At 38.1% G+C, this 25,585-nt stretch overlaps 1 long non-coding RNA gene, 1 gene segment (V, D, J or C) and 1 further gene; 2 read left to right on the top strand and 1 right to left on the bottom strand.

Moving 5' to 3' along the window:
* Window positions 1–3,330, bottom strand: part of Gm30996 — a 20,638-nt gene extending 17,308 nt beyond the window's left edge. For all 4 annotated transcript variants that reach the window (XR_382001.2, XR_382002.2, XR_873081.1 and 1 more), the window contains exons 1-2: window positions 3,195–3,330; window positions 3,018–3,120 (exon numbers count right to left, since the gene is read on the bottom strand). This is a non-coding gene — a long non-coding RNA (predicted gene, 30996). The remainder of the gene's footprint in view (window positions 1–3,017; window positions 3,121–3,194) is intronic.
* The window catches only part of Igh (immunoglobulin heavy chain complex), a 2,751,187-nt gene that overhangs the window by 599,011 nt on the left and 2,126,591 nt on the right, over window positions 1–25,585 (top strand).
* On the top strand, window positions 23,956–24,237 carry Ighv1-62-1 (immunoglobulin heavy variable 1-62-1). The segment is given in 1 exon segment: window positions 23,956–24,237. A coding segment is annotated over 1 exon segment (282 nt).

Raw genomic sequence — 25,585 nt, 5'->3', positions numbered from 1 at the left:
GCCTCGAACATACAAACCCTCATAATATACTTTACAGTATTGTGGAAAAAAGTCACAATCTGGCAGAGACAATGGCTGACATACAGTGGATATGTACTGCCACTCCAGGAGCCACCCAGTTGCTTTTTCTAAGATTAACATTACATTCACCCCTTCTGCCTTGACTATGCCTGACAGACAGACTTTCACAGAAGTCGGGAAAATGGCTCCAGACACAAAGCCACATTAGTGTAATTCCTCTATGATGGACACAATAATACTAAGTCACTTTTTACAGAACTCATTTATCAACTCAATGTTTGTGTGTGCTAACGTAGGGAGATTCTGAGGTTATATGTTATTATCAAGTCCCATAAAAGTGGTCCCAGTCTCAAATTGCTTGAACAGAAATCCAATAGCTTAGGCTCTAAGCTGAAGAATTGACAAAAGGGACCTCATGAAATTTCAAAGCTTCTATAAGGCAAAGGACACTATCAAAAAAGACAAAATTGCAATCAACAGATTGGGAAAAGATTTTTACACATCTTGCAACTTATAGGGGGCTAATATCCAATATGTACAAAGAACTCAAGAAGTTAGACTCCAGAGAACCAAATAACCCTATTAAAAATGTGGTACAGAGCTAAACAAAGAATTCTCAACTGAGAATTATCAATCAGACAAGATGAAATTAAAGAAATGTTCAACATCATTCTTCATCAGGGAATTACAAATAGAATCAACCCTGAGGTTTTACCTCACACCAGACAGAATTTCTCAGATAGAATACTCAAGTGACTATAGAGGCTGATGAGGATGTGGTGAAAGAGGAAAACTATTCCAATGCTGGTGGGATTACAAGCTGGTACAACAACTATAGAAATCAGACTGAAAGTTCCTCAGAAAACTTGATATTGTAATACCTGAATACCAAGCAATTACACTCCTGGGCATATACCCAGAAGATGCTCCAACATGTAATAAGGGTGCATGCCCCACTATGTTCATTGCAGCCTTATTTATAATAACCAGGAGCTGGAAAGAGCCCAGATGTCCTTAAACAGAGGAACGGATACAGAAAATATGGGACAGTAACACAATGCACTAGTATTCTGCTCTTAAAAATGATGGATTCATGAAATTCTTCAGGAAATGGGTAGAATTAGAAAAGGCTACCAACAGATTGTGAAAGGATCTTTACATATCCTAAATCAGATAGGGGGCTAATATCCAGTATATATATGGAACTCAACAAGGTAGACTCGAGAAAATCAAATAACCCCATTAAAAATGGGGATCAGAGCTAAACAAAGAATTCCCACCTGAGGAATACCAAATGGCTGAGAAGCACCTGAAAAAATGTCCATGTTTATGAAAAAAATGATCATGTGGTTTTTGTCTTTGAGTTTGTTTCTATAGTGGATTACGTTGATGGATTTCTGTATATTAAACCATCCCTGCATCCCTTGAATGAAACCTGCTTTCTGACCTTTGTGAGCAGTAATTTAACAAGCATCATCTAATCTTAAAAGGCCTGTGGGTCAGCTATGTTGATTCACATTAGGAGATAAATGACGCTTTGGCATGGCTGTGGAAGGGGAATTTTGACACAGTTCCTGGCACTGGAGCATTGTTTCCCATTGATCCCCATATTCCCCATGTGTGCTGATGACTGCTCTTGGCTTGAAATTGATCTACTCTTGACTACTTTACTGTCAATCTCTCTTTCTGGGTAATACACTTCTCTTCATTAATCAGAGCAAATCACTCCATAATAAATGAAACACATGTGCTTCTCACGAATGAGGAATGGAGTTGGCCCTGAGGCTGTAGAGGATAAGGAAAAGGATTTCTTCTTGGCATTTATGGCCATGAGAACAGATCTAAACAACATAATCACAAAGGACATAAAAGCCAACATGCTCCTTTGTAGAAATAGTTCATTGACTTGAAATTGGAAACATAAGGAGATACATGTACATTCCCGTACAATGACTGCTGTATTAATTTGCCAGGATTAACTTGGGGATATCAAGGATAGAGAGGGAAAGTGGTCTCAAGATTAAAAGGCATGAATAGAAAAAAAAAAGGAATTTATAAAATACAAGCAAATGACAGATTCATTTCATAGGAGAAGTATATATATATATACACAAATGATATTTGAAGGAGATTAGACTAGGTTATGGAATCTTTAGGATGAGGAAATAAAGATTAGAGAACTTTAAAGACGAGAAACAAGCATGCAAACAGTTACTGGTTTGTTCTCCTAGTTACTTGTAGGATTTGCGATGACAATGCTTAGAGAGATATTAGCAATAGCTGGCTGGCCTTACATGCGTAAAATTAAAAACTTGGTAAAAATTCATTTCTGTTCTTACATGAAAATAGTTACTAAGGTCTGTGATCTGCTATACCACTAAATCACAAGAGCATACAAAAGTAGTTTGTTCTCCTAGTTACTTGTAGGATTCAGGATGATAATGCTTAGAGAGATATTAAAGAGAGCTGGCTTGCTTTACCTGAATAAAATTAAAATCTTAGTACAAAATCATTTCTGTTCTTACATTAAAACAGTTACTAAGGTCTGTGGTCTACTGTACCACAAAGTCACAAGAGCTGTGCCCAGCTATCAGTGAAGAATAGGCTGTGTAACTCCTATAAGGAAATGTTATTTTGCTTTGTGTTTAGTTTTTTTTTTTTTTTAAGGAAGCATGGGTTGGAGCTTCGATCATAGATTTTATGTAAATTTAAGGATTTTTAAAATAACTATTAATAATGATCAAAATCTTATGATTAGCTTTAGTAGATAAAAGACTTGCTTCAGGCTCTTTGGATGGGAGAAAGAATGAAAAGACAGAAGGCAAAAGAATGGGAGAAAGCAGGAAGGCAAAGGCATGAGAAGAGAACATGGAAGAATGATAAGAATCCTTGGATAAAGAGAGAGCACTTGAACACACCCCTTACATCCACTACTGTGACCCAGAGTAATTATAGAGTTAGAGCCACTCTCATTTCCACCTTGCTTCAAGACCTACCTCACACTCATGTGGACCTCTGCAGTGTGTGACGACAGCTCATGACTATTGGGAGGTGAGAGCCTCTTCATGGCTGCTCACCTTCAGGAAGAACCTATGTGCCCTGAAAAAAAAGAGGATTCGATCTTTACAAAGTGTGGAGCAGTTACTGAAGAATCCATCAGAATGTCATCTTACCCATTCAAGAACTAGTTCACTCTGAAGCAGAGCTCTGCCACCACTAACATGGAGCTTTGAAGACACAGGGAACAGGTTCCCTGTGTGCTCAGGAACAAGTCCCTTTGAGGATGCACAGGACCAGCAGGGGTGGTGTAGATTCAACTTTCAGTAAGAGAGAAACAATAACAGGTGCAGAGAAACATCTGGAGAGTGAGAAGGAAGCAGTCCTAGGAGACTCTGAGGCTTCCTTTCCAAATATCACACACTTCAGTGACCATATAATACATGTGATGGAACTCCTGTGACAGGATTACAAATTTAGGACAGTAAAAGTTCTTTGTTAAGTAATTGTGCATATGTTTTATTCATTACATATTAACCTTATTGGAAGTACATAAACAAATTACATATGCAAATGAAAGAATGACAAGGAATTTCAAACATGATGTGTCAAATGTTTGGTCATCACTATCATAGTTAGCTGCATTTGTAAATCTATCTGTAACTTCATTCCACTGGCAGGAGGGATTTTCTCAGTTGGAAACTATAATTGACTGTGACTTGGGAACACAGCTCTTCATGCTCCATCCACAGTGTTGAACCAATGCAGCCCTGCTGGGAAAGTGTAGAAGACCTGGTTCTTGCTCACACATGAAACCCTCAGCTCAGAGGAAGGAGAGAGGGAGAACCTGGGCACATTCTCACAGCCTGGTCTTCCTTACATTTTTATTTTCATCACTTACTTTTCTGTATATTTTCCCCTAAAGTGTTTTATTTTCTAAATTAGTCACATTAAATCTTAATACACATCTTTTTTATTGACTTGGGGAGAAAGGACTCTGAAGGTAGTGAAGTGGTGACTTTTATTCCATACCTAATACCAACTACCTCAGAATATAGACAATGGTCGTTACAACCTCTGAACGCAGAGGCCTCCTTTAACTGTTTACAGCACTCTGGGCACTGGCTTCTTCACTCTCTAGTCTTGTGTTTTTGGATGAGTGTCCTTCAATCTGATGTGATGTTCCATGTTTGTGCTAAATCCATCCTACTTTTCAGATTTACTTTCAGATCATTTAATTAGCTTGTTAAGAACAGGTTGTCCAAACACTGACAACATTGCATACACTAGCAAGATTTTGCTGAAAGGACCCAGATATAGATATCTCCTGAGAAACTATGTCGGGGCCTAGCAAACACAGAAGTAGATGCTCACAGTCAGCTATTGGATGGATCACAGGGCTCCCAATGGAGGAGCTAGAGAAAGTACCCAAGGAGCTAAAGGGACCTGCAAACCTATAGATGGAACAACATAATGAACTAACCAGTACCCCGGAGCTCTTGACTCTAGCTGCATATATATCAAAAGATGGCCTAGTTGGCCATCACTGGAAAGAGAGGCCCATTGGAGATGCAAACTTTATATGCCCCAGTACAGGGAAATGACAGGGTAAAAAAAAATGGGAATGGGTGGGTAGGGAAGTCGGGGGGAGGGTATGGGGGACTTTTGGGATAGCATTGGAAATGTAACTGAGGAAAATACATAATAAATTTAAAAATCAAAAAAAAAGTACAGGTTGTTCATCGGGCAAGGTGGTGCTTGCCTTTAATCCATGCACTTGGGAGGCAGAGGCAGGGGAATTTCTGAGTTAGAGGCCAGACTGGTCTACAGAGTGAGTTCCAGGACAGCCAGGACTACACAGAGAAACCCTGCCTTGAAAGGCCAAAAAAAAAAAAAAAAAAAAGAACAGGTTGTTCACCATTAGAATTTTAGAATTCCAACCTAATGGGGATACACCTGAGAATTTTTTTTTTTTTTTGAGACAGGATTTCTCTGTGTAGTCCTTGCTGTCCTGGAACTCACCTTGATATTTTTATCTTTCAAACATCTGAAAATATGAAGATTCCTTACATATAAAGGGAATTTGATTGTGTTTGGTGTAAACTTCTTTAATGAAGTCAGTCATCTACTCAAGCTGTTTTTCTGTATATTCAATCATGTTCATGCCAAAAACCACTACATGAAGTTGATCAAATAAGACAAATCTTATTCTAAGTTCTAAAACATCAATCCTGATAAGAACAAAGAAGAATGCATTTTGTTTTAACATTTCTGAATGTAGTCGAATTATACTCTAAGCTTATGTACTGTGACTTCAAGAAGCCTCTGCCCACTGTGCCTTTTCCCAAGATCATCCACAACTTAGAGATTTGAATAAACTTCTCCCGGCATACAGTTCATTTTTTTCTACTGTTGATTTTAAAGTGATCACAAATATAGGTCAATATAATGATGAAGCTACTGAGTACTGAATAGAAGGAAATCTCAAATATGTAAGCCAGGAACTTGACATATAAATAACGTTAATGAAATCACCCTTTTTCTTTAAATGGAATTACAGTATTCACAGTTGCCAGCCTTGAGATGGTATATACTCTTACATTATGCAAAAGGTATACAATTACTGTATTAATTTTGTGGAAAACTCTATAGTGGTAAGACTAACACAGAGTGTCATCAAGGTAGGAGTAAAACCTCCCCTTTGAGTCTCATCTGTCCTCCATGGAAAATCATAGGGAAGTGATTCCTAGATGAGTCAACAGAGTCTGGGCCCTTTGTGTTAGAATGAGGGTCTCTCTCAACTCTACTGCAACCCAGCATCACTCACCAGAAGTGTTATATACTGAGGCCTTGTGTGTTACATACTATCTGTGGGAAGAGAAAGTGAACTCTTTTGAGGGCTCCTGTATCTCCCATTATAGACTGATACCTCTTGAGTCCTAAAACTTAAGTATACCATCATAGGCAGCACTTGGGGTTAGAATGCAAATCTCTCCTGGATCCACTAAACCTAGGGTTTGAAAGCCAAAGCTGGGACTGTGTACTCACTAGTATGCAGGCACGGACACTCTTACTTCCTTATTCCTGCTGCTGTTTGTCTCTGCATGTGAGTGCCAAGACTTTCTAAGGGATGAACTTTTTTATCCTCACCTGTTCCAAACTTACCTTGTCTGTTTTCTTTTCTCCACAGATGTCCTGTCCCAGGTTATTCTGAAAGAGTCTGGCCCTGGAATATTGCAGCCCTCCCAGACCCTAAGTCTGACTTGTTCTTTCTCTGGGTTTTCACTTAGCACTTATGGTATGACAGTGAGCTGGATGCGTCAGCCTTCAAGGAAGGGTTTGGAGTGGCTGGCACAAATTGGGTCAGATGATAGTAAGCTCTATAACCCATCTCTGAAGAGCCGAATCACAATCTCCAAGGAAACCTCCAACAACCATGTATTCCTCAAGATCATCTGTGTGGACACTGAAGTTTCTGTCACATACTACTGTGCTCACAGACTACAGTACATTGACACAGCCTCAGTTTTCAGCCATACATTATTTCAGGCAGATTCTCAGCTCGGTTTCTTCCTATTATATTACAAGAGTGTATGGCCACAGTTTTCCTCTGACCTCTGTGGTTTCCTGTTTGCTCTTAGGTTAAGAGCTTTCTCTTCCTGTTATTCACCCTAGGTCCTGATTAATATGTTCATAAATGATTCTGTCTGTGTTTTTTTTAATGCTGATGGAGGTTTGGTGCCTACACCAGGTGGTTCAGAGCTATGGTTTCACTCAGTCTTAGACTTAAATTCCCATAGTAGAATATTCCAAATTATTGTAATTTTCAACTTCAGTAAACAGCTGAAGATGGGAATTACTGGATGTGTATTCTCAAATGAGTCATTGAAAACAAGAGTGTCCACAGATACTCCCAAACAACTCAGGATGTTCTGAAGTCTATTTGTTTCTTTCCACAAACTAACTTTAACACCATATGGTTCAAGACAGCACTTATATATCTCACTGAACACAGAAGTTGTGCTTTTCCCCAAGTGTAAGTTTCATTCCTATTGATTAGTGTCCATAGTACTGGAGGTACATTGTATGGTATTGGATGAGAAAGATAATAGTCACTCTAGCTATAAACCCTTTTGTCTACAGTAGTTATCTGCCTGTGGGTAATGCTTATGCAATATGGTCACGAACATTGTGGGATTAATCATTTATTCTTTGATGGAATTTAAGGCTTATGGAATTATGATTAGGGTTAGGTTTAGGGTTAGGATTAGGGTTAGGGTTTGCCATGGTTGACTCTGGTAAAATTGCCAAGAAACTGAAACTGGGTAGGCCATGACACTAAGGGATAATCATATGCCACTGTTCTGGTAGAGCAACATATCCAAAAACTGATTTTTATTTACATAACTATATACTTAAACCAGTAACTCATCTATCCATCATCAGAGACATGTTTTACAGTATATTGGAGGCAAGAGACAACCAGAAATGTTACTGGTACTAAATGTATTGTCCTCACCAAACATTCCTCCCAGGACTAATGGGCCATTGCAAATGAAGTTTGTAAGATCCAGAGATAATGGATGACTCTAATGAAACAGTCTCATTCAGATACAATACGACTGATGCACTATGAACTCACATAAAGCATGGAAACAATCATAGGGCTTAGATCTGTTGAAGCAAATGTGGCCCCAAGAAGGCAAAGAGAACATGTTCTCAGACCACTAAATATATGCGAAGGGTACTCATTTACAAATGATAATTAGTCTTTTTCAGTGGACTCTCTCTTTATTAACCACATTAGAAGGTAGGGCCTATGCCTTTCTTGCTTTTGATGTGAGTGTAAACTAATGTAGTGACTTTGGAAATCAGTTTGAAAATGTCACCAATAATAGTAAACAAAATTGTGTTGTGTCCCAGCTATATCCCACACAGGCATGTCCTCAAATAACTCTATATTATTACAGAGACATTTACACATCTACGTTTATTGCTGCTACATTCACACCAACAGGAAAATGGAATCCATCTATATTTGTAACAAAAGTGAAATAGATAATGATAACGTGGGGTGTATAGAAAATGGAATACTACTCAGAGTATTGAATGGACCTCAAAAAAGATATTATGAAAGGGGTCACCTGAGTCCATATAACAAATGCTTAATGCTTTCTTCAATATAGTTTCTTACGCACGTTCGCAACCGGCCAGGAAAGACGCAACAAGCTAGAATCTTCTGCGGCAAAGCTTTATTGCTTACTCAGGAGCAAGAGAGGAAGAGCAGAAGAGAGAGAGAGATGCAGAGAGATGCAGAGAGAGGCAGAGAGAGGGGCAGAGAGAGAGAGAGGCATAGAGAAGAGGAAGAGAGCAGAGGAAAAGACAAAGAGAAAGAGATGAGAAGAGACGAAGAGAGGGAGTGCCCGAACCCCGTCCCTTTTAAGGAGAATTATCCTCTGCCTAGGACGTGTCACTCCCTGATTGGCTGCAGCCCATCAGCCCAGTTGTCATCATGAGAAAAGCAGAGCACATGGCGGGAAAACTGCCCCTGCACATGTGCAGATTATTTACTACTTAGAACACAGCTGTCAGCGCCATCTTCTAATGGCAAATGTGAGTGCGGCTCCCCACATCTCCCCCTTTCCTTTTAATAAGAGCAATAGGCCACCCATATTAATGAGAGTGGAGATAGAGGTCAAATCCCCAGTGTGCAGGTAAAGGAGCCGTACACATAAACTCCTTCCAGGCTCATCACCCAGAGGGGTCCTGGTCCGGTTCCATGTCGTTTTTCCTGGGGAGAAGGACACTTGGACACTCAACCTTCTTGAAAGATGACATGTCTCCCTAGAATAGGCTCATATATGCCGCAGAGCCCTTCTACTGCAGTGCTTAGCCGTGCAACTCTCTTGGGCTTCTGAAGCACACTCACTCTATCCCGTGCAATGAGACTAGCCTCGTGGGGTGCAAGAGCTGAGTGGCCAGCGACCTATTGCTTAAGCATAGATATATCAGGGGAAGCACCATGTTCTAGAGCTGCAAGTGCCTGGGCAATAACCACCTTGTCTCTCCTAGTTTGGGCCTTAAGCTTACAGACCAACCAAAGAAGCAACACTAATCCACAGCAAAGTGTATCTCCAAATAATCCCACCCCCACCCATTCTTTAAAGAAGGAAAATGCTGAGGAGATCCAATTGGGTAATCCTTTGGTCAGGGACAGGTTCAAGTGCGTGGAGTTGACCTGAATGATGGCAATTCCCGAAGGGTCTGTTCAAATTCAGCCATCCAATTCTATAACATATACTGAGAAAGACTTTTTAACAAATTAGCTGCCCTAGTAAATTTCTCATACTGAATGGAAGTAACTCACAATCCCGGAAACTTTTGTTCACATCCCAGCTGAGCTATTTGCCATAATACATCTAGTTGTTCCTGGACAAGATCTATGCGTTGATTCATTTCTGCCCATGGAGCATTTTTGGGATTGGAGGATGGCGGCCGCTAAGCCTGCATTGGTGAGAGGTCCCCCAAGCTCCCGACAAACCCTGAGCCAGTCTTGTAAACCTTTGTTCTTTCTTGGGGCTATGGCCGCTTGGCATTCTTGCGTGGCTTGCTCATAAATGAGTTGTTCTACCAGAGGTGCGGCTTGCTCCGAATCTGCAAAAATATGCTCTGCTGCCTCTGTTATTCTGGCCACAAAACCTGAGAAGGACTCCTGAGGTCCCTGGATGATCTTTGTTAGTTGTCCAGTGGCTTCACCTGCTTGGGAGAGCACCTTCCAGGCCCTAATAGCCTTTTCATCTGATTCAGAACTACTAAGAACTGGCTCCTTGAGCTCATCTAGTGATGAGTATAGGCTCCTTCTCCTAGAGACCTCCGCTGATTGATCTTTTTTCTTTTCTTTTTCCTTCTCCTTCCTTCCAATCTCTCCCCAGGTATTTTTCCCTGACCCAAACTTTTCCTCGGGTTCAAGACCCTTGGAAAGGCCTGTACACTTATTTTGTGCACCATATTTCCTCTTTGCTCCTACTCTCTCTCCCTGCTTTACTTCTGATAGATTGCCCTGAATTTCATCCAGAATTTTCAGCCCTGCATTAACCTCTTGATAACATGTGAAAAGGAACAAAAAGGCTCCTAACACTGGAGAAAGTTCAAGGCCAAACATACCTTGTAAAGCTATTTCCCACTTTACTTCTGATAGACTGTCTTGAATTTCGTTAGAAAGTTCAAGGCCAGACCTACCTTGTAAAGCTATTTCCCACTTTACTTCTGATAGATTGTCTTGAATTTCACTAGAAAGTTCAAGACCAGACCTACCTTGTAAAGCTATTTCCCGCTTTACTTCTGATAGACTGTCTTGAATTCCGTTAGAAAGTTTAAGACCAGACCTACCTTTTAAAGCTGTACTTATGGGTACCCCTGTTCTCCAGCTGAAGAGTTCTGAATCCATGAAGTTGAATCTTTCTCAACAGTCTGTTTTGCAGGAACACTTCATTACCACCATTTCCCAGCTGAAGAGTTCTGAATCCACGCCGGATCCTTCTCAACAGTCTGTTTTATGGGAACCTTTATGACCGTGACCCGAAGTTCTGGTTCCAGAAAGACGGATCTTCCTTGCGCCAGCGATGGTAACTCCCAGGTTTTCTCGTCTTGGGTTTTCTCGTCCCAGGTTTCAGCACCAACTCTTTCGCGAATTCGCAACCGTCCAGGAAAGACACAACAAGCCAGAATCTTCTGCGGCAAAGCTTTATTGCTTACTCAGGAGCAAGAGAGGAAGAGCGCGGCAGAGAGAGGCAGAGAAGAAGAGAAAGAGAGACGCAGAGAGATGCAGAGAGAGAGGCAGAGAGAGGGGCAGAGAGAGAGAGAGGCAGAGAGCAGAGGAAGAGAGCTGAGGAAAAGACAAAGAGAAAGAGATGAGAAGAGACGAAGAGAGGGAGTGCCAGAACCCCGTCCCTTTTAAGGAGAATTATCCTCTGCCTAGGACGTGTCACTCCCTGATTGGCTGCAGCCCATCGGCCCAGTTGTCATCACGAGAAAGGCAGAGCACATGGCGGGAAAACTGCCCCTGCACATGTGCAGATTATTTACTACTTAGAACACAGCTGTCAGTGCCATCTTGTAATGGCAAATGTGAGTGTGGCTCCCCACAATAGTTTGTTCATTTGAATATTTTAATTGGGTGTTAAATTTGTAGAAGCCGAGAGAGTAACACATGTATGTAATATATATGTATACATGTGCATGTTCATCACAGAATTGATGTAGATGTAGATGTAAAGTTAGATGTAGATATAGATATGTAATTACCTAAGTATTTTTTATGTGGCTCCTGACCATTACTGTGAAATGTAATGGGTTCCTGACTCTTTGTCTGTTCTTTGGTGTATTTTCCTCTTGTTTAGTTCCTGTGTCCAACTTCAACATAAGAAGTATTCCTTTATTTCACTATATTTTATTTTGCCAAGTTTGGTTGTTATCTCTTAGAAGCCTGTTCTTTTCTACTGAGAGATAGAAAGTGAGGATATCCAGACAAGTTGAGAGAGGCAGTGAGGAATTCTGAGGAGCAGGAAGGAACCAAACTCTACTCAGCATATCTTGTATGACAAAAAAAAAACAAATAACAAACAAACAAACAAACAAAGTCTTTTCAATAATAGGAAAAAGTGTTAAAAATGAGAGTGAAGAAGAGGATGAATGAGGGGAAGAAGAGGAAGAGGAGAAAGAGGAAGGAGTAGGAGGTGGTAGTGGAGGAGAAAGAGGAGGAGGAGGAAGATGAAGAAGAACGAGGAGGAGAAGGAGGAGGAGGAGGAGAACAACAACAACAAACAACAACAAAAGGAAACCACTAGGGTTGTAAAGAAGATAAAATGAAACAGAGATAAAATGAATGCAGATAGATGACACAAAATGTTTCAAATGTGAAGTGGTGCTGGTAAATGGAGAATAAGACAATGGTGTAGGATAAACCAAAGTTAAGTGTTATGAGAAAGGTAAGATGAAATCTAGGTTCATTCAATGTAAGGAAAAACAAAAATATAAAAACACAGGGATACTAGGAGTAAAGAAAAGTGCATTATTAAATAAAAAGAGAAAATAATTACAATTTTGGTTCTATGGCAAACTGTGGAGAAATAAGGAACAGTTAATAGAAGCCTAGTATACATTTGGGAATATTTTTTGTTGATGGAGTAATTTAATGTTAAGGTTATCATAGCATTTATGGATCTGCTGATAGAGTATTTTTATCAACAATAATAAATTCAGGGAAACTCTATGAAAAACTTGAGATATGCAGAAAAGACTTGCAGTTTTGTTATTAGTATGGTCTCAGTGATCTAGGTCTTGTCATGATCTAGAGTTATATGAGATACATGTTTGCAGAAAGCTTAGTAGAAAGCACAGGGATAAACTTTATGTTTTATTTTGACTTAGGTATATTTGAACAGAGGTACCTACATGTATAGACATTGTAGATCCCAGAAGACACAAGTTATTAATTGAACCTGTCAGTGCCAGTCACTGTGAATTAATGGTCAGAGAGTCCTCATGGGTGCCAAAAAAATATCAGGAATTTCAGTTGCTCTAAGTTTCATAATAACTCCATAATGAACCTCTTTTCTGAGAAAGAATTTAAATACTGAATAGATTATAAGAGCCAAAAGAGTGGGATGACTCTAAAGAAACTATCTTCCAGACATAACAGGACTCATGCACATATGAACCTACAGAGACTGAGACAGCATGCCCAGGGTATGCACAGACTCAATCCAAATGGAAACCCAGTGTTGAGAGAAGGACACAGCCACAAGTTCTCACCTTTAAACAAGAAGTTTCTGAAATTGACCCTCACATGCAAAGGAAAAATTAGCTTTCTCCAATGAAGATTTATTGGATTTACTAACCATGCTTAAGGATAGACACATGTCCCGCAAAGGAAGGCCAACACAAAATGAACTCAACAATATTGTTGTAGATATCTATTCTCATATCAGTTTGTGTGGTTTTTCAACTTGTTGTTTGTCTACATATTATGTTTGCAAAGGTATAGTTTTATGGGTTTTCATTTTTGTTTGAGTGTGTCTCTTTGTGTGTGTGTGCGCATGTGTATATTTCTAGTTTATTGAAATGTTTTTAATCCCTCTTTAATTTTCATTCCATATTTTCCTTTTTCCAGCGAGAATAAAAAGTTGTATAGTTGATTTTATGAGAAAATAGATGTCATAAATTTGGGGAGGGATTCAGTTATGTGAATACATTTTATTACTTTTTTTCAAAAATATACAAAATCAAATAAACAGAAAATATAATTTCTTGAAGAGCTTAACAAGGAATCTTCACAGAGTTTGAAAAAAAATCATTATATCTGAATCACAACAGGTACAAGTCAAGTTAATAGACTCAAAAAAGACAATCACAGAGAATACATAGTTCTTTCCATACCAACTATTCAATACTGGAATTCTTAGCCCCATTTTAACCACTGCTGGTCCTCAACTCACCTTGGGGTAGATTTCATTTTATAAGCAATAATTTTTTTAAAGAAATATCTATCTATCTATCTATCTATCTATCTATCTATCTATCTATCTATCTATCTATCTATCTATCTATCTATCATCTATCTATCTATCTACCTATCTATTTATTTATTTAATGTATATGAGGACACTATTGCTCTCTTTAGAAACACCAGAATAGGATACCAGACCCCACTATAGATGGGCTGTGAGCCACCACGTGGTTCCTAGGAATTTAACTCAAGACCTCTGGAAGAACAGTCAGTGATCTTAACCACTGAGCCATCTCTCCAGCCCTGCAGGTAGACATGTTGTGGTTTTACTTGAGTTTGCCCAATCTGTCTGGAGCAGTAACATATTCTTGCAACTCCAGTGTTGGCGGGGCTTAGCTGTATGGAGAAATTGCTCTTGTTTACTGATAGAAGATCGATGGTATTTGTTTCTACATTATCATCAATGATCCTCTCAAAGTCATGTTCTTTCCTCATGGCAATTGGATCAATCTCTGGCAGTTCCCATTTGTAGTAAGGTGTAAACAGGAGAGATCAGAGTGTTTGTTGTATTCATGAGGCTGTAACTGGACCAGAGCAGCTGAAGAAAGAAGAGCAACAGTGAGTCTTAAGGGAAAATTCATCACCCCATGTATCCATGGATGAAATCCTGGGACTCTCACAAACAGGAGTCAATAGGAACAGGAGGAACTAGAATAACACTCTGAAAAAGTAGCAATTAAAACAAGTCACATTGAGAAGGAAATAGAAATCAAGCAAATGTATTGTGCAACTCAATCTGTTTACCATACTACATTTCCGTGCATTTAATGAGATGGGAGGAGAGAGGGAATTTCACTCACAGGATCCTATGGGTGGAGAATATGTGTGCTTAGAAAACTTTATCTCTACCTGTGTTCCTTTCTAATCCAGTGATCTCTTATTTCTAGGCAGGAAATGTGTTAGTAAAGCATTTGTGAAGTTGATGTTTAACTAATGAAGGTCAAATATCGACTATTGTCCCCATGATGAGAGAAACCAAGAGCACTGTGTAGGGATATGCAATCATGCTTATTTAATATCTGAAGTATAGCCACTCATATTTAAACAACAATAATAGAACATCAATGCAGATTATTCAAGTATATTGTGTTCTAACATCGGGTTCACAAATTGGATGCAACAAATATTGCAGGATAGAAGGAGGAAGACCAGTTGAATGCGTGTTCAGTCTTCTTTAATTGGTTAGAAACCATGTGGTGTTCTATGAATTGTCAGTTCACATGGCAGCATCCCAGGATATCAATGAGTTCTGACTATAAAGGAACATTTATACCTGCAATCCAGGATGCCAGATTGTTTTACCTTGGCATTTCAGAACCCTTGTTGTGCTGGGTAATGTCTATACTGCTGAACTTCATACTCCAGTATTTGGGATGCTGATGGCTCATATAGGTTGCTGTGCACCTGATTGCATGCCTACTTAAGTAGTGTGGATTTACAGAGACATCTTCCTCTTGTAATGTAATCAATTCACAAATATCCAGGTTCCATAAGATTATATATAGGTAATATGAGTGTATTCTCCTATGTTAAACTAAAATGAAGATCATTATACTTGCTGGTCTGGTGCAATGTCTATACAGAAGCTTTCCATGAATAAATGGACATATTGGTTTATATCATTTTTCTATTTTTCCTTTGCACATTGGATGATTTTTTCCCTTCTCCTCTGGTTGTGCCATATTTTCATTGATCACAAACTCCTAGCAGTTCTTTTGGAAGTGACTATATTTGATGGCTATGAACACCACCTAAGTGGCTGGGCACCATTTCACAATTCCAGTTCCCTAGAAATTAGATATTGATTGTGTGATCAAACACTTCTGCTCCAAAATTATTGACCCAATTATGGGTATAATTTTTGCTCACATTGACACCAACATGGGTATAAGCATATAGTTTTACTATGCCTGACCCAGCTTTGAATAAAAACATCAAGACTTGTATTAATTATTATTATAACTTTAATCCTTAAATTACTCTTGTTCCCAACTAGCTCTTATAAATTAAATTAATCAATCCATATCAATCTTTTGTTCTGCCAAATAGTTTTTTAGTTACCTCTACTTCAATCCTGGCCTGCTTTTTCCTTAGCACCTGCCTGGTGACTTCTTCTCCTGTCTTGATGATGTGATAGAGGACAGGGACCAATAAGGTGATGGAAGCTGATATATCATTTTTGCTGTCAGTAACATAGACTTATCTGTCTGTGGTTATATTTGATTATGTGTGGATCCGAACATTGCTCTAACTCTGTAAATGTCTCAGAAAATGTCTGAGCAGCAAATCATGTAATGTTCTCCACAGACTCTTACTTTATTATTTGCAGTGCAGGAAGAGAGAAATTATAAGAGAAGGGTCAGTAGAGTAACAGGCAACTGACCAGAAATTACTGGAAACTGAACAACCAAGTTCTGCATGAGCATTCCAGAAATAAATGAACATATTTGTCTTTCCATGATGTTCTAACTTATAGAAAAATCAGAAGTACACAAGATTTAGGGCTTTTGATCCCAGTTTGTTCAATTTAAATTACCTTTGTTTATTGAAAAATAATATAAACAGTACATTGAGAGGACATTTTTCTTTCCCCAACTCCTCATAGATCATCATTCCTTTGCTACCAACCTAACTTCATGCCCTAGGTAGAGACTCTCAGAGGATAGTTATGAGAAGCACATATCTGCAGGCATAATAGGGTGTCATTAATAGTGTCAGAGATTGTTGCTTTCCCATGAGATGGGTCTCAACTTTGGCCATTTGGTTGGCCATTCCCACAGTCTCTGCTCTGTCTTCGTACCGGCATTTCTTATAGGCAGGAAAAATTCAGTACCCTTTCTTTCTCTCACACTTCAATCAAACACAAACTAAAATATAAAAATAAGAATCATTTTCCGTCTCTTTATCTCTTTCAATTACTATCCAGCAGCTGACTGAATCAATTGCAGAAAGACCCAAAACCACACATTGGATGGAACTATGGGTGTCTTATGGAAGTGTTGGGAGAAGAATTGAGGGATTTGTAGGGAATAGGAATTCCAAAGGAAAACCCACAGTGTCAACTAACCTGTACACTTGGCAGTTCTCTCACACTAAATCAAGTGTACAGGTTAGGTGACACTATGGGTCTTCCTTTTGTGTTCCTATCTTCTTCCAATTCCTCCATCTTCCCAACTCTTCCATAAGACTCCCATAGGTCCATTCAGTGTTTGGCTATGAGCCTCTCTGTATCTGTTTCAGTCAGATGCTGGGTGGAGTCTCTCAGAGGATAGTTATAAGAAGCACCTATCTGCAAGCATAACAGGATTTCATTAATAGTGTGAGGGATTGCTTTTTGCCCATGGGATGGGTCTCAAGTTTGGCCAGTTGGTTGGCCATTCGCACAGTTTCTGCTCCAACTTTGTCCCTGCATTTCTTGTAGATAGGAAAAATTTGGGGTTGAATGTTTTGTGGGTCAGTTGATATCTCTATTGCTCCACTGGGGTTCTTTCTGGATGTAGGAGTTGGACTTTTCAGGTTCCATATCCCCAAAGTAGTTTGTCACAGCAAAGGTCACCCCCATATATCAGGTCATGCATTCTCCTGACACCTCTCTGCGCACATCCATTGGATCTGAATCATACAGAACTGAAGGTGTGAAACCACACAAACCAAGGATATCCATTAGAGGACTCCATACAAGGACCATCGACCTTATTCTTCCTCCTAAAACTGACTAAAACAAGAATATCTAGGACCAGTGTGGTTTATATGGCTAAATACATAAGAAAGAACACAAACATGAGGGAGGTCAACATGACACCTCCAAAGCATAGGTAACCAACTACAGCATTTCCTGAATATCCTAACACAATCAAAACACAAGAGATTTACCTTAAATACAGTCTTACAAAGATGATGGGGGCCTTTAAATAGGAAATGCATAAATCCATTAAGAAATACAGGAAAATACAATTGAATAGACAGAGGACTTGAAGAGGAAACAAATCAATCCCTTAAAGACATACAGGAAAATACAATTAAACAGGTGAAGGCAATAACTAAAATGATGTAATACATAAAAATGGAAATAGATGCAATAAAGTAAACACAAACTGATAGAATCCTGAAAATGGAAAACCTAAAAAATGCAGCAACAGATTCAAGTGCGATATTTTCTAGTTCCATCTACTTGCTTGCAAAATTCAATATGTCTCTGCCTTTAATGGCTGAGCAGTAGTTTATTGTGTAAATGAACCACATTTTTGTATCCATTCTCTGGTTGAGTGGTGACTAAGTTTTTCTAGCTTCTGTCTATTACAAATAGAGCTGCTATGAACATAGTAGAATACAAATCCATTTACGTAGTGGAGAGTTTTGGTGTATATGCCCAACAGTATTACAGCTAGGTCTTCATGTAGAAATATTCCTAATTTTCTGAGAAATCCCAAGAAGGATTTCCAGAGTGGTTGTTCAAGTTTTCACTCCAAGCATCAATGGGGGATTGTTTTCCTTGCCAACATGTGCTGTATCTATAGGTTTTGTTCTTATCCAGTTTTATCATGCATTTCACTCTTAGATATGTACTATGGTACAGGACAGAGAGAAACCAACCTTCTGCTCACCAGAATATCCTACTTGCTACAAAGTTTTTGTTTTTGTTTGTTGTTTTTGTAGAGAACAATGTTTCAGTTTAAAAGAAGTACAAAGACATCAGTGTGCCTAACCATATAGTGTAAAATATCAGGCTTCAGGTAAGATATACCTATTAGTTAGTGCATGACTCTTAACTCTTTTCTGATTGTACTTGTGGTATATTGCATAGGAAAGACCTTTCCGAAATAAACATGGTTAAAAGCCCATGGCCTGAGTTGACAGAGGCCCTAGATTATCCTAGTTCTATTGCTGAAGTTCAAGATGTCAAAATGTGATATAAATACTTACGTTCATACAATAGATTACTGTACTCTCAGCCTTGACCAAGAAGCTCCTGTGTTCAATGTGTAATGATTGATGCAGACATTCAAGAGTTGTCAAAGTGGTGAGAATGATTACAGAATCCTCAGCCACAGATATGTTAATGATATGAACTTTCCAATGTATTAACTGTATTAATGAATATGTGCAAACATCATATGAGCATCTCATTAGCAGTTCCCCAATATTACATTCTTATATACAATTATGTATTTCAGTGCATTATAGTGTATAAACAAGAGTGTTTAGCATAATAGAAAAAATGGGACAGTCAAGAAATGAAAGAGCAGAAATTATGGGTAAATTTTGCACAGTGTGAAATATTTATTTCCATGAAAATTCTAATCACATGTAAAATTATTCCTTTATCAGAATGATTTTGCTTATTCTTTTATATTTTTATTTATATATGAAATATATCAGGATCATATATACCCCACTATAGCTTTCTGATTTTCTTGGGAAATTTCCAATTAATCTTTTGGACTAACTGAACACTTTTATTTCATTAACTAACAATATAGAGAGTCCAATCAATGCTACACACACACACACACACACACACAGACAGACACACACACACACAAACACATATATATTTCATTCTCTAGTAATAAGCAACACCTAGAATTTTCCAAAGAAAAAGTGAACATGTTTTCATCACCAATTATCAAATGCCAACATATCCAAAATTTTGTTTGTGTTTTTGGAATTCCCTCAGTAATTTTGGAATTATATTATGTTGTAACATTTTAAAATTATGGTTACACTTTGTTTAGTGGAGAAAGCAGAGAACACATGCATGAAGTTCGACGTGATAATCTGAGAGGAAATATATGAAATCTAAGTTCACATTCTACTATGCTGATCCAAAAAATCAAAATTACATGGTTAAACTTACAAATAAACACATTTGCTACACAGCTATTTCACTTATTCACAAGATTTAATTTTGACTGACTTGCTTTATTCAGGTTTTGTTGTGTTAATTATAGCACCTAAGAGTCTTTTGTACAATGACCACGTGTGCAGTACTGACACACCATGGAGTGATTCTCATCGCATATCTCTAGGAGTCAGAGCTGCCATCTCGATGGTTCTTTTTCATCATCGATAAGAGTTTTAACTAATTTTTCATTTTGTTAATACAGAAATTTCAAAACTGTTTCAACTTAGAGTCCAGCCATGTCCTGAGCTGCTTCAACATTTCAGTTGTTTATATGTATAGCTTCACTTCTGTGTACCATTATTGTGTAATTATTTTCACCATGTCTACTAAACAAAGTAGCGTGAGTGATTTACGTCTGAACACCAGTGCTCTGACCCAGGTGTAGTCTTATGACATCAGGGGAGAGCCTGCTATCTACTGGCATTGTGTTTTTAGAAATGGGAACTGCAAGAGCTGGATCCAACTGCCAGCAAGGATGAACCTGATTTCAAGAGGGACATTATAGCAGTATTGGCACAACTGAAAATCGCTGAGGCATAAATCATCACCCCCAGGTAAATTAAAGCCATTTCTGTCTTCAGTGCAACTCTGTAAACACTGAAGTTACATGGAGAAGTTATTTATTTATTTATTTATTTATTTATTTATTTATTTATTTATTTGATATTTACTTTATATATATTTCAAATGCTATTCTGAAAGTTTTTTTTAAAGAATTATTTATATATTTTATGTCTATGAATACAGTGTTGCTGTTTTCAGACACACCAGAAGAGGGCATCTGATCATATTACAGGTGGTTGTGAGCCGCCATGTCGTTGCTGGGAATTGAACTCAGGACCTCTGGAAGAGCAGTCAGTGCTCTTAACCGCTGAGCCATCTCCCAAGCCTGGATAAGTTTTTTCTTAAGCCAGAGCCAGACAATGCAACTTCAGTTAAGCCATGAAGAAACTATTTTCAAGGGAGCTCATGACCAGCAGATGGCACAATGAGGCCACGAATTCCCATAGAGAGATGAGAAGGATATAGAGGGGACTCTGTTCTCTGTGTTTTTGTTGTTGTTGTGGTTTTTTTTATTGCTTATTTGTTTTATTAAGTGTACTAACTGATTTGCAGTGTTGTGATTAACACATGATATCTCCATACTCAAACACAGTAAACATGCTTTGTTAAACACTTCACAGATTTATGTCGTTTGTTTTTAATAACATTTTTAAAAAGTGATACAATTTATTCTAATAACTGATTTTGCAATTCCCAACTATTTCCAGATCCTTCCTACCATGAATTCATACAAGTACACACCTTTGTTCTGAATGAAAAAAAAAAAGAGAAGGAAATTTAAAGGGGGATTGAAAACAAACTGAAATAAAACAATAAACAACACACACAGAGCAAGCTAGAGAGAGAGAGAGAGAGAGAGAGAGAGAGAGAGAGAGAGAGAGAGAGAGAGAGAGAGAGAGAGGGAGAGAGAAGAGAGTGCAATAAAATCACAACTCTGTAGCCATGACATATAAACAAAATGTAAGTGATATAAAAGGGGTTGAACAAGGTATTATTAGAAATAATGTATGTACAAATACCATTTAGTTCATTTTTTGGCTATCAACTGCTAAGAATGTCCTCATGATTAATTGTGCTTAACATCCCCTGTGAGACTGCACTGGAGAAAACTAATTATTCCTTTACATGTGAGTGTCAGTCACAATTCTTCTTGGATAGGGCTGAGATCCTGTGTCCATTTCCTTCTCCCAACTTGGGGATTTTATCTGTGTTGCTAGATTCAGGCTCTGGGCCTGCAGTCACAGTTTCTGTGAATCCATATGTGCATGAGTACAATTGTGTCTAGAAGACACTCTTTCCTTGGAGTCCTGCAACCACTCTGGCTCTTATAATCTGATCAATTTTAAAATGTTTTACTATCAATTTTCATCTCTATTTTACTATATCATCTTTGTGAATTTCTCATAGTCTAAAGGCCCAATTCAAGTTTCTAAGCTTCTACAATTAAATACATGAAACACAATATGGAAATCTTGGAATACTTATGAATGAGAACATGAAGCACTTGTCTCATGGACATGGGAGAAATGTTGGGTATATATTTTCCATTTCCATATATTTATAGATCAGATAATTCATATTTTATCATTGAGCAATATTCATTTTGTATATGTACAAATAACCATGACTGTATGAGCATCCTACAATAAGATGTAGAATCATTTGAGTAGATGAGCTAGAGGGTTATTTCTGGGAAACAACATAATTTTATTTATTATATTTTTCACCAATTTTCATAAGAATGTCTTCATCCCAGGTAAGTGTGAATAAAGCCAATGTTTAGAGATCGTATATATGCCAGCAGATCTCAGTTGTATTGGTAATGGTCAAGTTGCCAAACTGCCTTATAAACATTTATGTTTATACCCAGTATATTTTCCAAGCCTTGATCACAGAGGCTCATATGTGCTCTGTGTAAAGATTGACACAGGCATTCATGAGTGGTCAAAGTGTTGAGAATGTTTGACAGAGTATTCAGCAACAGCTGATTCAATGATATCAACCTCTCATCCAAGAATCAAAGACCATCATAAAACATGAAAAAGAATGTAATATACAAAGGATGGGGTTATAGGACATGAAATCTTATCTCTTGGGACTTACCTGTTCTTAGTGCACACATGAACTCTAAGTAGCTATGTTTAGCAGAATAGATGCACATAAATCAAACCAGAGAAAATTACCACATGAGAGACCTCGAAATGACTGAGCAGGGAGACATGTCTACTGACAAGGTTAGTGACATCAGTTAAATTTCTGAGAATTGAAGTACATAAGTCATCCTCTGAGGTTAATGTTTCCCACTTGGTGCAGGTGTATCCTGCTATCACCACTAAGAATAATGTAACAATTACAAAATTACAACATGGAAGTGAGGTGCTCTTGAGGAACCACAGCAAGCTGGGGGTCTCTTGGCATTTGAAGACTCATGGGCAAAATATCATGTCTTTGTTTTGGGGAAGATTTCTGGAAGTTCTCTCTTTACTAGTGATGAATATATCTATGTGTGTATAGCTAGTACTAGTTAACCTCACTGTGTTATTATTCAATGAAACAGAAGAGGGCAGGATGTTAGTAAAGAGACTTATTGGAATGTTCCAAGGGGAAAACAGGGACCTAGTGGTTTTAGATCATGGTCAGAGTTCAGAGAGTGTTGGCTGATCATAGCATATTTCAGATATGATTGAAAATTTCAAAGAGCAAAACTCCTTATGAAATATAGAAATAACAATATTTCAAATGTATAGAATTTTCATACAGGTGTATTTTGTTTACTGTGCATATTTCTCCTGTAACATCTTGTTTCTCCTATTTTTCCTAATTTATACTTGACAATTGCAACATCAACATGTATTTGCATACAAAGTTGTCTATGATGTGAAAATATGAGTTAATAAGAGACACATTTAATGTTTTTGATATTGAGATTGTCTTAATTAATATAGTTATATCTAATTGCATTCATTTTTTTCCAAAAGCAATGTAAATTTCTGGTAAAACACACACACACACACACACATATATACATATATATGTGTCTATATATATACATATATATATATATATGAAATCCATGACTTAGTGATAAAATCCTTTGTTGACACATTTATAGTTTATAATGAAAATTTATTTAATCATGATAGTGCTTTAATAATCATTGAAGTGTAAATATTGTTAACCGCATGTACTTTTAGTCATTTTAGTGAATTTTGAAGTATATGACCTGTGGGAAAGGCAAATATTACTTGAACATATCTGAAAGAAGTTTCTAGCCTCTAAAGTTAGCCATTTTTGAAATTTACCATCAATATCATCCTCCTCCTCCTCCTCCTCCTCCTCCTCAGCATCCTCATCTCTTCCTCCTCATCATCATCATGATCACAAAGCACAATCTCTAACTCCTTGTGTTAACATTGTCCCATAGAGGAGCAACAGACTCAGGCCAAAAATTTATTGAGAGCTTAGTCCCTGAAGTTACATCCACAACACCTGGCCAGGGCTCAGGGAAAGTGTTTGGGATGCTCTTCCTCAGAGAGGATTAGGACTTGGACTTTAGCATCCTGCTGCCTGACCCAGGTGCATCTTCCGTCCTTTCTCACAATTTCTTCTCTAGATGGACTAGATTTTTACCTAAGAAGTACACTGCTCATGAATATGCAAATTCACTGAATCTATGGCAGTAAATACAGGGATGTCCACACTCTGAAAACAACCTATGATCAGTGTCCTCTCCACAGTCCCTGCACACACTGACTCAAACCATGGAACAGAGTTGGGTCTTACTCTTCCTCCTGTCAGAAACTGCAGGTAAGGGGCTCACCTGTTCAAAATCTGAAATGGAGACAGGGCCTGCGATGACAAAGTCATCCACTGTGTCTTTCTCGCCACAGGTGTCCACTGCCAGGTCCAGCTGCAGCAGTCTGGAGCTGAGCTGGTGAGGCCTGGGGCTTCAGTGAAGCTGTCCTGCAAGGCTTCTGGCTACACCTTCACCAGCTACTGGATGCAGTGGGTAAAACAGAGGCCTGGACAGGGCCTTGAGTGGATTGGAGAGATTTTTCCTGGAAGTGGTAGTACTTATTATAATGAGAAGTTCAAGGGCAAGGCCACATTGACTGTAGACACATCCTCCAGCACAGCCTACATGCAGCTCAGCAGCCTGACAGCAGAGAACTCTGCAATCTATCTGTGCAAGGAACAGTGTTGTAACCACATCCTGAGTGTGTCAGAAACCCTGGAGGAGGAAGAAGCTGCACTGGGACTGAGATGACAGAAAGATTAATCTTTAGACTTGTTCTGAAATCATAATTTTGAATGTCCACTTATTTTCTCCTCCTCACAGTCCTATAGTATCTTTGTCAGCTTTGTAAATGCCCTGGCATAGTCTCACAAGAGACAGCTATATCAGGGTCCTTTCAGCCAAATCTTGCTAGTTATGTTCTTTTTATTTTCTAATTAAATAAAGAAACAGAATCAAGCTGGGAGAAGATTGAGGCAGTGTTGAGGAATGGGAATCAGTACTCAGAGTATATTGCAGGAAGAAATGTATTTTCAATAGAAATAGAAATTAGATAACATTAAAAATTTAATATGCAATCAAATAATTCTGATAATACCTTCATTTTGTAACTATCCTGTATGCTCAAGTGCCCATACTTTAGGTTACATGTCTTTGTTTAAATTGTTCAATATAGTCAGAAGCCAGGCCTGAAAGGATTTAAGGATAATGTACTTGTCATATGCATAATTATAATGTGTACTGAGATTACAAGTAAAATACGTTGGTTTTAGACTCTCATTTTCTCTGACTCTCTGTCTCTCTGTTCTTTGTTCTCTGTCTCTGTCTCTCACTATGTCTCTTTCTGTGTGTGAGTGAGTGTGTATGTGTATTCCCATTTGTTTGCTTTTCTTTTGTATTATTTTTAGATTCTGTTTTCTAAGTTTATTAAGTAACAGAGTAGAGATGAGAGAAGATTGTGAAGGTGTTAGGGAATGGAAACTCGTAATCAGAATATAATGCACTAAGCCATCTATTTTCAATAATTCAAAAAAAGAATTGTAAAATATTAATAAAGATAAATTTCTGATACCCATTGTGTCATTTTCCCATATGTTCAAAAGTCTCCTGTCTTTGTTTAAACCTTTAAAGTGTATTCAAAAGACAGGATTGAACGTTTTTAAGGCATATGTAAATTGTGAAATGCTTAGGTGTAGTAAAATACATAAATAAAATATTTGGGTTTTAGCCTCCCTTCCCTCTCTACTTGTGTGTGTATTTTCAGTAATGTTTTTTTCCACTAGTAATCTCTAAGATCACAGAATATTTTCTATTCTTCCTTCCTTTTTTTTTTACCTTTTCATCTATTTTATTTTTTCTCTTTTAATTTTTATCAGATATTTTCTTTATTTGCATTTCAAATGCTATCGAAAGAGTTCCCTGTGCTCTCCCCTGACCCTGTTCCCCTATCCACCCACTCCCACATGGCCCTGGCGTTCCCCTGTACTGGGACATATAAATTGTGCAAGACAAAAGG

This window comes from Mus musculus, chromosome 12, assembly GCF_000001635.26.
Source record: "Mus musculus strain C57BL/6J chromosome 12, GRCm38.p6 C57BL/6J".
Lineage (NCBI taxonomy): Eukaryota > Metazoa > Chordata > Mammalia > Rodentia > Muridae > Mus > Mus musculus.
This window is presented reverse-complemented; position numbering and strand designations above follow the sequence as displayed.